The sequence below is a fragment of the Esox lucius genome, chromosome 24, assembly GCF_011004845.1.
Source record: "Esox lucius isolate fEsoLuc1 chromosome 24, fEsoLuc1.pri, whole genome shotgun sequence".
NCBI classification, from domain to species: domain Eukaryota; kingdom Metazoa; phylum Chordata; class Actinopteri; order Esociformes; family Esocidae; genus Esox; species Esox lucius.
In genome coordinates, this window is record NC_047592.1 from 14,151,038 (window position 1) to 14,164,004 (window position 12,967).

Below are 12,967 nucleotides of genomic sequence, written 5' to 3' on the forward strand. Positions count from 1 at the left end.
TTTCGGCAGTACAGAGGTCAGCATGGGCACCCTGATTGGTCTGCAGCTACGCAGCCCCATGCACAGCAAACTGCGATGCACTGTGCATACTGACACCTTTCTATCAGTACCAGCATTAACTTTTTTAGCAGTTTGAGCAAAATTAGCTCATCTGTTGGATCAGACCACACAGGCCAGATTTCGCTCCCCACATGCATCAATGAGCCTTGGCCGCCCATGAACCTGTTGCCGGTTTACCACTTTTAATAGGTACTGACCACTGAAGACCAGGAACACCCCACAAGGGCTACAGTTTTGGAGATGCTCTGACACAGTCATTTAGCCATCACAATTTGGCCCTTGTCAAAGTCGCTCAGATCCTTACATTTGCCAATTTTTCCTGCTTCTAACACATCAACTTTGAGGACAGAATGTTCACATGCTGCCTAATATATACCACCCACTGACAGGTGCCATGATAATGAGATTATCAGTCTTATTCACTTCACCTGTCAGTGGTCATAATGTTATGGCTGATCGGTGTATCAGTGTTATTCACTTCACCTGTCAGTGGTCATAATGTTATGGTTGATCGGTGTATCACTGTTATTCACTTCACCTGTCAGTGATCATAATGTTATGGCTGATCTGTGTATGAGTGTTATTCACTTCACCTGTCAGTGGTCATAATGTTATGGCTGATCGGTGTATCAGTGTTATTCACTTCACCTGTCAGTGGTCATTATGTTATGGCTGATCGGTGTGTGAGTGTTATTCACTTCACCTGTCAGTGGTCATAATGTTATGGCTGATCGGTGTATCAGTGTTATTCACTTCACCTGTCAGTGGTCATAATGTTATGGCTGATCGGTGTATCAGTGTTATTCACTTCACCTGTCAGTGGTCATAATGTTATGGCTGATCGGTGTATCAATGTAATTCACTTCACCTGTCAGTGGTCATAATGTTATGGCTGATCGGTGTATCAATGTTATTCACTTCACCTGTCAGTGGTCATAATGTTATGGCTGATCGGTGTATCAATGTAATTCACTTCACCTGCCAGTGGTCATAATGTTATGGCTGATCGGTGTATCAGTGTTATTCACTTCACCTGTCAGTGGTCATAATGTTATGGCTGATCGGTGTATCAGTGTTATTCACTTCACATGTCATTGGTCATAATGTTATGGCTGATCGGTGTATCAGTGTTATTCACTTCACCTGTCAGTGGTCATAATATTATGGCTGATCGTGTATCAGTGTTATTCACTTCACCTGTCAGTGGTCATAATGTTATGGCTGATCAGTGTATCAGTGTTATTCACTTCACCTGTCAGTGGTCATAATGTTATGGCTGATCGGTGTATCAGTGTTATTCACTTCACCTGTGAGTGGTCATAATGTTATGGCTGATCGGTGTATCAGTGTTATTCACTTCACCTGTCAGTGGTCATAATGTTATGGCTGATCGGTGTATCAGTGTTATTCACCTCACCTGTCAGTGGTCATAATGTTATGGCTGATCGGTATATCAGTGTTATTCACTTCACCTGTCAGTGGTCATAATGTTATGGCTGATCGGTATATCAGTGTTATTCACTTCACCTGTCAGTGGTCATAATGTTATGGCTGATCGGTGTATCAGTGTTATTCACTTCACCTGTCAGTGGTCATAATGTTATGGCTGATCGGTATATCAGTGTTATTTACTTCACCTGTCAGTGGTCATAATGTTATGGCTGATCGGTGTATCAGTGTTATTCACTTCACCTGTCAGTGGTCATAATGTTATGGCTGATCGGTGTATATGTAGAATGGTTACAGCATTTTTCCATGGTTTTTATGTAACACTTCAGGTATGGGCAGTCTCTGTATAGCTCTATATAATGTATATCTATATACCTCTGTATGTTTTTTTCAGCAACAAGAGATCACCTATTATTGAGTTAGCGTAGAATTATCTATTTGTTTATCACAGAGTTCATTTTATTGCTGGCAGGAATACAGGGAACACAATATATTGTCGATTTGTCCAGAGCGCATTGTCTGCGTTTGTGAGCTAACAGTCAATCTATAAAGGCCTGAATCATGCTTCAGCAAGAAAATGTCCAATCTATCTATTCCACTTACTTGAGGAGCTAGCGCCATCAGAAAAACGCAGAGCATAACTGTAATCTTGAAGAAAACAACAACTTGGCTTCAACAATGTCACAGTCAAGACTGAAATTAATCACCTGAATGACACCTATATAATCAGCTGAATGACATCTATCTAATCTTTTGAAAGACTTCTATATAATTACCGGAATGACATCTTCACAATCACCTGAATGAGACTGAAATAATCACCTGAATGACATCTACACAGGAGTCCAGGTAAATAGATCCTTTGGTGTCCTTGCAGTTCTTCTCATCCTTATAGGAGTTGAGGATGTAAGAGCCGTCTGGCAGCTGGGACAGGTAGAAATACCTCCTCTTGAACACCTAGGGACCAGAAAGAGAGCAGAGAATCCGCTGTGCTTAACTCTGCAGCAGTGGCGTTGTACTGAGGAGTGCAGACCATCTTAAAATGAGCACGCCTGTCGTCTGTCAGAAAATAAAACTGCAGTGCCAGGAACATTTGCCAAATTTCGGGTATGTGTTTTTCATTTTTTTTTTTAAGGCAAATACAGTCTGTTATTTCAACTTTTCATGAAACTGCCTTGCAACAGCCGAATGATCAAATCAAGACAGAGAGTCTGATTCGACCTTTGTCGAAGCAAGGCTTCTAGACCTATATGGTAGTCCTAGAGGGGCCTTTAGCCCCAGCTGGTGGGCAGTGACTCACCCGCATGGAGACAGACAGGCTGCTGTTGATGTTGGCCTTATGCAGCCAGCCCTGTTTCATGATGCCTCCTCTCTGGGAGCAGAGGGACGACGAGTCCTGGTGACACACACACACACACACACACACACACACACACACACACACACACACACACACACACACACACACACACACAGAGGAAAGATGGTTATTGGTATTATTGATGGGTGTGGATGTAAAAACTTGTACACACAAACACACGTAAAGTCCTACAACGTACTTCAGATACACAACCAAAACACACACCCGTTCAATGAAACGTAATGTCATCTCGGGAACACAGTGCAACCATATAATAGAGGACGATATTCAGATTTTCCGAGGGCCGGTCCGAGCCTTGGTAACTCCATGGACACAAGGTCAAACACAGTGTGCTCACTATGACATTACACAGGACGCTGTCACTATGGCCGGCCAAATAACCGAATATACTACTTCTGGGAAGCACAGTGACAACAAATGAATACAGAGAACTGCTATAGCAACCACACACACTAACACACGGACCTGCGTGTACAAGCAATCACATTAAAGCCATACATGATTGTAATCCCTACAGTAATCCAATTGGATGAGCTTTCTCTGCCCTCGCCTCTCCTGCCCCTCCCTTCCTCGCTCTTGAGGTGAATTCATAGTTCCACTTGAAACGGATCACCAGTGAAATGGAGTGAAAAGGTCTTGATTTGAAGGTGGGGTGGGGTGGGTTTTGTCAGTTTGCGCACATGATTCATTTTTCATTCTTCTTTCGTTTCACTGAAGCTCACACACCGTGATTGGTCAGATGTTCACTCTACTTCCTTTGTCCCTGGGAAAAATCTCCACTCCGTATGCGACCACACCACATATGACAGCACGAGACCAACTGTTCAACGCGCCATGTGACAGCGGTTTTACCCAGGTCTTCAGTGGCCCTCCGAGACCCCCTCCGTTCCTCCCGCCCTCACCAGTCTCCCTGATTACATTATCACTGATTCAATTATTACGGCCATTCCTCCCATCCATCTCTTCAATCGCCATCTCTCCCACTTTCTCTCTCTTTCCCCTCCCTCCCACACTTTTCCTCTCCAGTCGGGATAAAAGACGTACGGATCTACCAGAGATCCCTTTCCAGCCACGTCCCTCTGAGACTAAATGAGAAGGTCCTGTCAGCCTGGGTCCCTCTAAAGAACACTGTATGTCACGTAGCATTAGCCAGGCTCATTTAGAATGACAGATAGCCTCCACTCACATTCTTCCTCTCTCCACAGTCCTGGGCTGCGTCCAAACGGCGGCCCGTGTAGAGCACTCCTTACAGACGGCTCTGGCTTAATGTAGTGCACTCTGTGGGGAATAGGGTGCCATTTGGGACAGAGCCCAGGAGTGACACCCCCCCTTAGCCTCCGTGCTCTCTGCCCTCCCCACCACTGTAACATATCTAGCAGCCGTTTCTTGTCCTTAAATTATAACCCTTTTAAATGCTAAGTTTGTCCGCGTCCAGATGGGCCAACGAATGGGGGTTGTCCACGACAGTTATTTATAGAAGTACGAAGCTCTGGTTTCACTGTTGAGAAGTGAGGACCCAGGCTGCCTTTGGCGAGCCACTGACTTGCAGTCCTAGCCTGGTACCAGATGGTTGTGCCGTCTTGCCTACGTGACGGTGAGCAGGGGATTAGGCCAGACAACACAAGGCACCGGGCTACGTCTGTGGGCCTTACAGAGAGCTGCATGAGTTCCCTGACCACAAAACCACACGCTAGTGGCAGGGTGGGGGTTTCTGTGTCTAGGCTACACGATCAGTATTACATTACTGCTATCTGAAGTGTCATGATGTTTCTAGAATTTTTTTTGGGGGGGGGGCTGTGACCTGTGGATGAATTGTCTCTGATCATCAAAGTCCTTGTCTTCACCAACCAATCCAAGGATATATTACATGTCTCAAATTCAAAAGGTAATTTTCATTTTCAAACATGCCTAGGAGCAAACAAGACCACACCAAAGACCCAAAGTCAATACAAAATACACACACAGACACACACACACAGACACATACAGACACATCACTCTAACGCCCTCTGGCCCCACTCACCTCATCTTTGGCGTCTTCGTCAATCTCAAACACATGAGCAGACAGCTTGTCAGTCTTCAAGCCTTTACTGTGAAGAGACAGGTTGAGTGTGAGGGGGTGATGTCAGAAACCCAGGGAAATGTAAATGAGTTGTGACGTGTTGAGTGTGAGGGGGTGATGTCAGAAACCCAGAGAAATGTAAATGAGTTGTGACATGTTGAGTGTGAGGGGGTGATGTCAGAAACCCAGGGAAATGTAAATGAGTTGTGACGTGTTGAGTGTGAGGGGGTGATGTCAGAAACCCAGGGAAATGTAAATGAGTTGTGACGTGTTGAGTGTGAGGGGGTGATGTCAGAAACCCAGAGAAATGTAAATGAGTTGTGACGTGTTGAGTGTGAGGGGGTGATGTCAGAAACCCAGAGAAATGTAAATGAGTTGTGACATGTTGAGTGTGAGGGGGTGATGTCAGAAACCCAGGGAAATGTAAATGAGTTGTGACGTGTTGAGTGTGAGGGGGTGATGTCAGAAACCCAGGGAAATGTAAATGAGTTGTGATGTGTTGAGTGTGAGGGGGTGATGTCAGAAACCCAGGGAAATGTAAATGAGTTGTGATGTGTTGAGTGTGAGGGGGTGATGTCAGAAACCCAGGGAAATGTAAATGAGTTGTGACGTGTTGAGTGTGAGGGGGTGATGTCAGAAACCCAGAGAAATGTAAATGAGTTGTGACATGTTGAGTGTGAGGGGGTGATGTCAGAAACCCAGGTAAATGTAAATGAGTTGTGACGTGTTGAGTGTGAGGGGGTGATGTCAGAAACCCAGGGAAATGTAAATGAGTTGTGACATGTTGAGTGTGAGGGGGTGATGTCTTTTTTTATTAACAAGTCCACCGTTTTCTAAATTCTTCCAGCTGTTTTCTCAGTTATGTTATATTCTTTTGAAGGTTTCGCTTTCCCTCGATTTACAGCACCTTGGAATCATGGCTTCATAGACAACTTTTCTACTGTCGACCTACCTTGGCAGCATACGGAAATCACCAGAGTACGCTTCGTATTTGTAGTTGATGACGTGCCAGTCCTTGTTGTAAGTCTTGATGCACTGCCAAACAGGCCGACAGAAGGCTCGGTCAGTTGCATTACAACAGGCAAAACCAATCATTCCTACAGGCGGTACAACTTATTTTGTCAAGTCAGTGGTTGTGTACCAATGAATGCCGGACTGAAAGAATACCTCCTTGGCGAACAGGCTCTTAGCTTCTCTTTCTGCATTCTGAGGCACTGATGGAACCAACGTTCTCCTTTGGCGGGAGATGTGAGACGCCTAAGCGGGACGGGATAAGGGGGGTGCAGGGTGTTGGAAAGAGAGATGAGCGCGAACAGTCTATTAGTCTTTTATTGCTTTGCGTCCTCTAAATGGACCCATGTGGGTTTTTGTCACGTGCATTCCCCAAGTTGCTTAGTTTCAACCCAATTCTCAAACGTCACAGAAGGAAGTAAGGCTGCGTGTTGAAAGCTAAACTGGTAGTTTATGGTGATGGAAACTTTTTTTGTACAATAGAAAGAACACCCTGCCTTAGTCGCTGTTGAAGGAATTTGCTGACTTGGTTTGTAAAATGAACCACTTTTGCAGCAGTCGTTTCTGGCATTCATATAATAAGCTGCTGTGTGTCATAACGTCCCAGTACTCTGCTGCAGCTAGCTACCCTACAAAACCTGACAGACAGCGTTTCTGTGGGGATATTTGGAACAGTATGTCACTTGTGTAAAGGTGTGATGGCAATTCCATCGATCAGAACTCTTTAATGCAACCGAACCCGGACAGACTATAGATGCCCTGATGAGTTATACAGATGCGCAGATTAATGAGTAACCATTTCATCTGCTGATACCAGTCAATGATGCCCCCTAGGGAAATACCAGATCCCCCCACATTCCTTTTCTAATTTGAACAAGGGTACTCAGTCCATTAATCAGAGAGAATACATTGGTTAGAGAATATTCCACAACAAAAGGTTCTGCAATAAAAAATGTATGTGCATTTTGAAACAAATGTTTTTTTTTTGCTTTTTTTATCATCCCGGACATACAATGCTCTATTTGGCTTTACAGAACATGTAAGTACATGCTGTAAGTGTCATTGTGTGTGTGTGTGTGTGTGTGTGTGTGTGTGTACCGAGACATCGTCGACAGCACACAGCAGCAGGTCTCGGTGAGGGTCACTGTGGATCTGGGCCTTCCTCTGGAACACCACGTTCTCATAGTCCAATGGCTCAATGATCTTAGGCTGCTCCTAAAGGTGACAGACAGCCCAGTTACCGACAGACAAACACAAAGGCCACCATAAAAACATTACATCGTAGTACCGTTACACTATCTCATCAAGAAGACGCGCCCATCCAGGAGATACTTCACAGAAAACACATATAGGGTGAGGCAGGCTAATAGCAGTCAAGTGCACAACTTCAATAACACATTGAATCAGTTGTAGTAAGACTGCATACAAATGCAGACAGCCAGAGAGAAAGCTGACAGGCTACAGTACACAATTTCGCCCACACAGACAGCCAGACAGACAGGAGACACATTGGAGCAGACTGGCTGGATTATGCCTTTACTTAATTTACCTGCCTTCATTGACCTAAGGTTATACAGCTATACTACAATGTTGTGTTATACTGCTATACTACAATGTTATATGTTATACTGTTATACTAAAATGTTATTTACATCATACATATTTACATTTACATCATACAATGTTATATGTTATACTGTTATACAACAAAGTTATATATGTTATACTGCTATACTAAAATGTTATCTACATCATACTGCTATGTTATATTTGTTATACTGCTATAATATAATGTTATTTACATCATACTGATATGTTATATGTGTTATACTGCTATACTACACTGTTATTTACATCATACTGCTATGTTATATTTGTTATACTGCTATTCTACAACGTTACATATGTTATACTGCTATACAACAATGTTACACTGTACAGCTAGACTACAATGTTATATGTTATACCGCTATATTACAATGTTAAATGTGTTATACTGGTGTACTACAATGTTATACATGCTATACTTGATATACTACAACGTTATATATGTAATCCTGCTATACAATAATGTTATATACATTGTACTGCTATACTTAGTGATGGCCAAACAAGGCTTAATTTGTGTTATTTCAGCAGCAGGACATTATGCTGGCAGCACTCAGATTTTTTTTATCACAATGAAATCCATAATAGAAATGTATAAGGCAATATAGTTAACAATCTAGTCTGTAAAAACAAACAGACAAGAACAATATTGGAACAGACTTTAAACATAAAATGTACAGACTATATTGTTAACTATATTGTCTTATATAGTTCAATGATGGCTTTTATTTTGAAAAAGAAAATCTGAGTTGACGCTGTTAAAACAGACCGTCAAATAATTACTTCAAATGAGCTGAAATTAGAAGCAACATTTTAATTTATGACAGGGTGGAAAGTTACAGAAATCTCTAAACATCGGTATTGGTATTGGCATCCGACAATTATGTTATATGAACATCGGCTATCGGTATCGGCCAATCATTTTCTTATCAGTGCATCCCTAGTTATATGTTATACTGCTAAACTACAATGGTATGTGTTATACTGCTAAACTACAATGTTATGTGTTATACTGTTATACTACAATGTTGTGTTATACTGCTATACTACAATGTTATGTGTTATACTGCTATACTACAATGTTATGTGTTATACTGCTATACTACAATGTTGTGTTATACTGCTATACTACAATATTATGTGTTATACTGCTATACTACAATGTTATGTTATACTGCTATACTACAATGTTATGTGTTATACTGCTATACTACAATGTTGTGTTATACTGCTATACTACAATGTTATGTGTTATACTGCTATACTAAAATGTTATGTGTTATACTGCTATACTACAATGTTATGTGTTATACTGCTATACTACAACGATATATATGTCATACTCTGCTATGTCCAGTAGGTATTGTCTCTGATGTGTAGGCCGAAGCTTATATGGGCCCTTTCGAAACCATTCAGCATGTATACAAATATATTATATACAGCTCCGGAAAAAATTAAGAGACACCGCAAATTGCATGCTTCTGTTCTTCACTCAAAACTTTCCTTTTCAACTTTTGTTTCAAGAAAAAGTGGTCTCTTAAATCTTTCCAGACCTGTATATGTGTATTGTGTGTATGCCTGTCAACTCCACACAGACACTCTGTCATTCAGCTCACCTCCACCACCTCCTCTCACTAGACAACCTTTACAGGAAGGACGTAATAAATCCTGTGTTATGATCAGTTTGGCTGTTAACATCACAGGATATCAAGAGGCAGCACCATGGACCCAGTACAAAGCCTGTGTCACAGCCAGGACCCAACACCCTGCAGCACATAGTGCACTACTTTCCACCACAGGAACTGGTCAAAAGTAGTGCACACAAAATAGTGTAGAACAGGTTCCATTTAGGACACGGCAGGAGGAAGTCCTAGGTACTGAACCCTGAGCTCCCAGCACGCTGTGTCCTTATGAAAAAGCACCAGGGCGTATGATCTGCCTGGAGCGGGTTCACAATACTGTGGAGAGGCAGCGGAATAAGTCCAAGAACAGGCCAGAGTCCCAGAGAATGAGTTACATAAAGCATAATCAGCCCAGTGTCAGTGGGAAAAAGCACTGAGTGTTGCAGCTTCCCTTCTGACTGGGCCGCGGTTCAGGAGCTGAGGTTGGAAAACCCGATCCTGCGCTCTTCCCAGCTGACCTGTTCTGACTAATGCTTTGTTAAGGTGGGAGCCAGAGACTGCATGCTGGGCGTCAGGCTGTGCTCCCTGGACCAGACACGCCTGAGGATAGAGGGCAGAGGGGAAAGTTCAGTGGGTGACTACGGAGCAGTTAGTGACAGGGGGACCGGAGGAGATCTGTCGTACAGCTGGAGGATCAATTAAACATTCAGAGGGTAACTTGGGGTGGGGCGAATCCTCATATATCGCTGCGAATATGAAGAATTTGCCCGATTACGATTGGTTGTTCAGTGTCATTATTTGTGGTCAGAGGAACGTCACTCACATGGCATTACATTTCTTTTTCTTGATTTCTATTATTACTAATCAGAGACACGTTCCCAACGACTGGTTATAAGAAGATCAATGAGAAATGGAATAGTAAATCCTCACTGTGTAAAATTATTTGTCGTGTGTATGTGTCCAGGGGTTAAAGAGACATGTTCAGCCCCTCCTGAAAGTGAAAAGGCAGAGGCTGTGAGGAGAAAAAATAGCACGCAGCCATGCATTATTTATTTGAGTGGCCAGAGAATAATGTGAAAACTAAGACCAACGTGTGAGTCAGAGACACATCCGAATGGCAGCAGGAAGTGCAGTAAACCACAGCCGAGGCATGCGCTCTACCAGCTTTCAAAACGTATTTAAAGTCTGATCATGGGCATTGACTGTAACAAATGGATTAGATTACGGACGCATGTATGAGACGGCCACAGCACCACAGTGGCTCAGTTCGGCTGAACGTTTGAAGGGTCGAAGTCTGACTCCCGGGCCCCAGGGGAGGGCTATACTGAGATCCCTCTGAAGAAGATGTAGGACCTAGTCGGCCTCTGCACCTTTAGGCCTCTGGGCCTCAGTTCCTGGCTAATGTTACAGAGGGGGTGTGCTTGCTACAGTGAACGCGTAGAGTTCAGGCAGTCGGAGGACTAACCTTACCAGTTAGTCCCCAAGGCAACAGAGGCAGTAAAACAAAAATGGCTGCTCCACCTCTGCCTCCTCTCTGCTGTGACGTCGGCCACATCCTGTTTAGAGTTTCATAGAGAAGTGGATGATTTCATTTCCCATATTCAAAGAAATATAGATATTCTTTTTTAAACATAACTTCATGAACCCCACACAGTAGGCCTGGCGTAAGTCATATGGGTCAGTCCAGGACAAAGTCAGCCAAGGAAAACAACTAGGGAAAGTCAATCATTTATTGTAATAGTGTTAAAAATTAGAAACATGGAACCTTATGCTATTATAAACCTGATTGGCCTGAAGCTGCAGTATATCAGACTGTATGCCACAAAAAAGCACCTCAGGATTTATGTTACATGGTCCATAAACAACGGCTGAGGGCTGTATCCGAGCTCTTAGCTGTGGTATATTGGCCTTATACCACACCCCTCCTGCCTTACAGTTGAAAGAGCACAGTGCACAGCTGTACTGGATGCATGTGCTTGGCCCACCTGGCACCCATTCATCAGTCGTTTAACATGGTCAGGATCTTCTTCGGATGATCCAACCCAGCCAGTGAAATAACAGGGGCCTGCAGAGAAGTCTGATTAATCATGTTTGGATTTCTGCTATTTCTCCTGAGTGGTAATGGTGTTGAGTAGAAACATCTGCTGGAAATCAATATGCCTGTGTTTTGTTTGCAGCCAAGGTGAATTGATGCTAATTTAACACTAGGAGGGATATTCTATGTAATCTTCAGTCTGGGTAGAAGAAAATAGAGGGATAATTTCAGCTCCGGGAGAAAAGCACACATCTGGTGGCACATCTCATACAGCATACTAGGGAACATATTTTATATTTTTTTATAATTTTGTCACATGGACAATTGCTGAAATGCACTTACTATTTTGTTATTATCGTCACTGCTTAGCTGCAATCAAATTCCTTTGAAATTGAGACAATTGCATTCTACAGTACTTCAGCAGATAGATTTGAATTCCTAGTCAATGTATTTGTCAGCGGTAAAAGTACTCACACACACAGACAGACAGCACGGCCCAGGTACAGGGTCTCTAACACTCTAGATCAACTCCTTCCTGTTCAGCTGGTGCACCTCGTTTCTCTTTTTGCTCTCCCTCCTTCCATCCCCCACTTCTAGTTCTTTCTTTATGTCTCTCTCTCTCTCTCTCTCTCTCTCTCTCTCTCTCTCTCTCTCTCTCTCTCTCTCTCTCTCTCTCTCTCTCTCTCTCTCTCTCTCTCTCTCTCTCTCTCTCTCTCTCTCTCTCTCTCTCTCTCTCTCTCTCTCTCTCTCTCTCTCTCTCTCTCTCTCTCTCTCTCTCTCTCTCTCTCTCTCTCTCTCTCTCTCTCTCTCTCTCTCTCTCTCTCTCTCTCTCTCTCTCTCTCTCTCTCTCTCTCTCTCTCTCTCTCTCTCTCTCTCTCTCTCTCTCTCTCTCTCTCTCTCTCTCTCTCTCTCTCTCTCTCTCTCACACACACGTGGTAAACAACAGAGGGTCTCACAGTCAGCTCTGCTGCTCTGCTCAACCTTACTTTTCGTCAGCCTGCCCTGCACTGCAGAGGAGAATATCAGCCAGTAGCTGCTTCCTGTCGTGCAACAGGCTGGGCAGTGGTGGAACCACTATAACAGAAACCAGTTATATTTGTGACACAGCTCATGTTGCAGAGAGACTGGACTGAGAGAGACAGAAGAGGCGAGAGGGAGATGAGAGAGAGAGGGAGAGAGAGAGAAGGGGGGAGGAGAGTTTGTTCTGGCTCAGCTCCTGTAGAGATGTGCGAGGGCTGCAGAATCAAAGGCCACAGTGAATCCTAACCACAGCCTGACAGCGAGAGCAAAAGAGAAAGAATGAAGAAAGGCAGTGATGAAAGAGGAGAAACGGAGGAGGAAGACGGCTCTGTTTGGGGCGTTGCCACCTGCTCCCCGCCTTTCAAATCATATATAGTGGCTCTTTCTTTCACATCTCTTAATGGAGAATCAGTGTAGAGAACCAAGCGGTCGTCCATGGATCAGTCTGGCCATGGATATTCTAAACACCTATCACTCTACATCCACGATGACTCCAGCATGCCCAGGGGGTTAAATCCTAACACTGGGGGACGAGCAGAGAGACAAGCACTTTTCCAGAAGTCTGTGTATCTTAAGTGGTGCAATGGAAAGACAGAGGTGAAATGTAGTAATAACAGATGGGCTTTAGTACTGGGGCCAATGTCTTGTGCGTACACAGAAACACACAAACACACGTATTCATCTACCGCTTCTGTCTTTCCCATGACCACAGTCTGCTG

At 43.6% G+C, this 12,967-nt stretch overlaps 1 protein-coding gene across 5 annotated transcripts in view; it reads right to left on the reverse strand.

Moving 5' to 3' along the window:
* Positions 1–12,967, reverse strand: part of dock11 (dedicator of cytokinesis 11) — a 103,856-nt gene that overhangs the window by 83,149 nt on the left and 7,740 nt on the right. For all 5 annotated transcript variants that reach the window (XM_034290587.1, XM_034290584.1, XM_034290586.1 and 2 more), the window contains exons 2-7: positions 7,062–7,178; positions 6,120–6,209; positions 5,905–5,987; positions 4,914–4,980; positions 2,810–2,905; positions 2,332–2,466 (exon numbers count right to left, since the gene is read on the reverse strand). In XM_034290587.1, the coding sequence (XP_034146478.1) occupies positions 2,332–2,466; positions 2,810–2,905; positions 4,914–4,980; positions 5,905–5,987; positions 6,120–6,209; positions 7,062–7,178 (588 nt within the window). The remainder of the gene's footprint in view (positions 1–2,331; positions 2,467–2,809; positions 2,906–4,913; positions 4,981–5,904; positions 5,988–6,119; positions 6,210–7,061; positions 7,179–12,967) is intronic.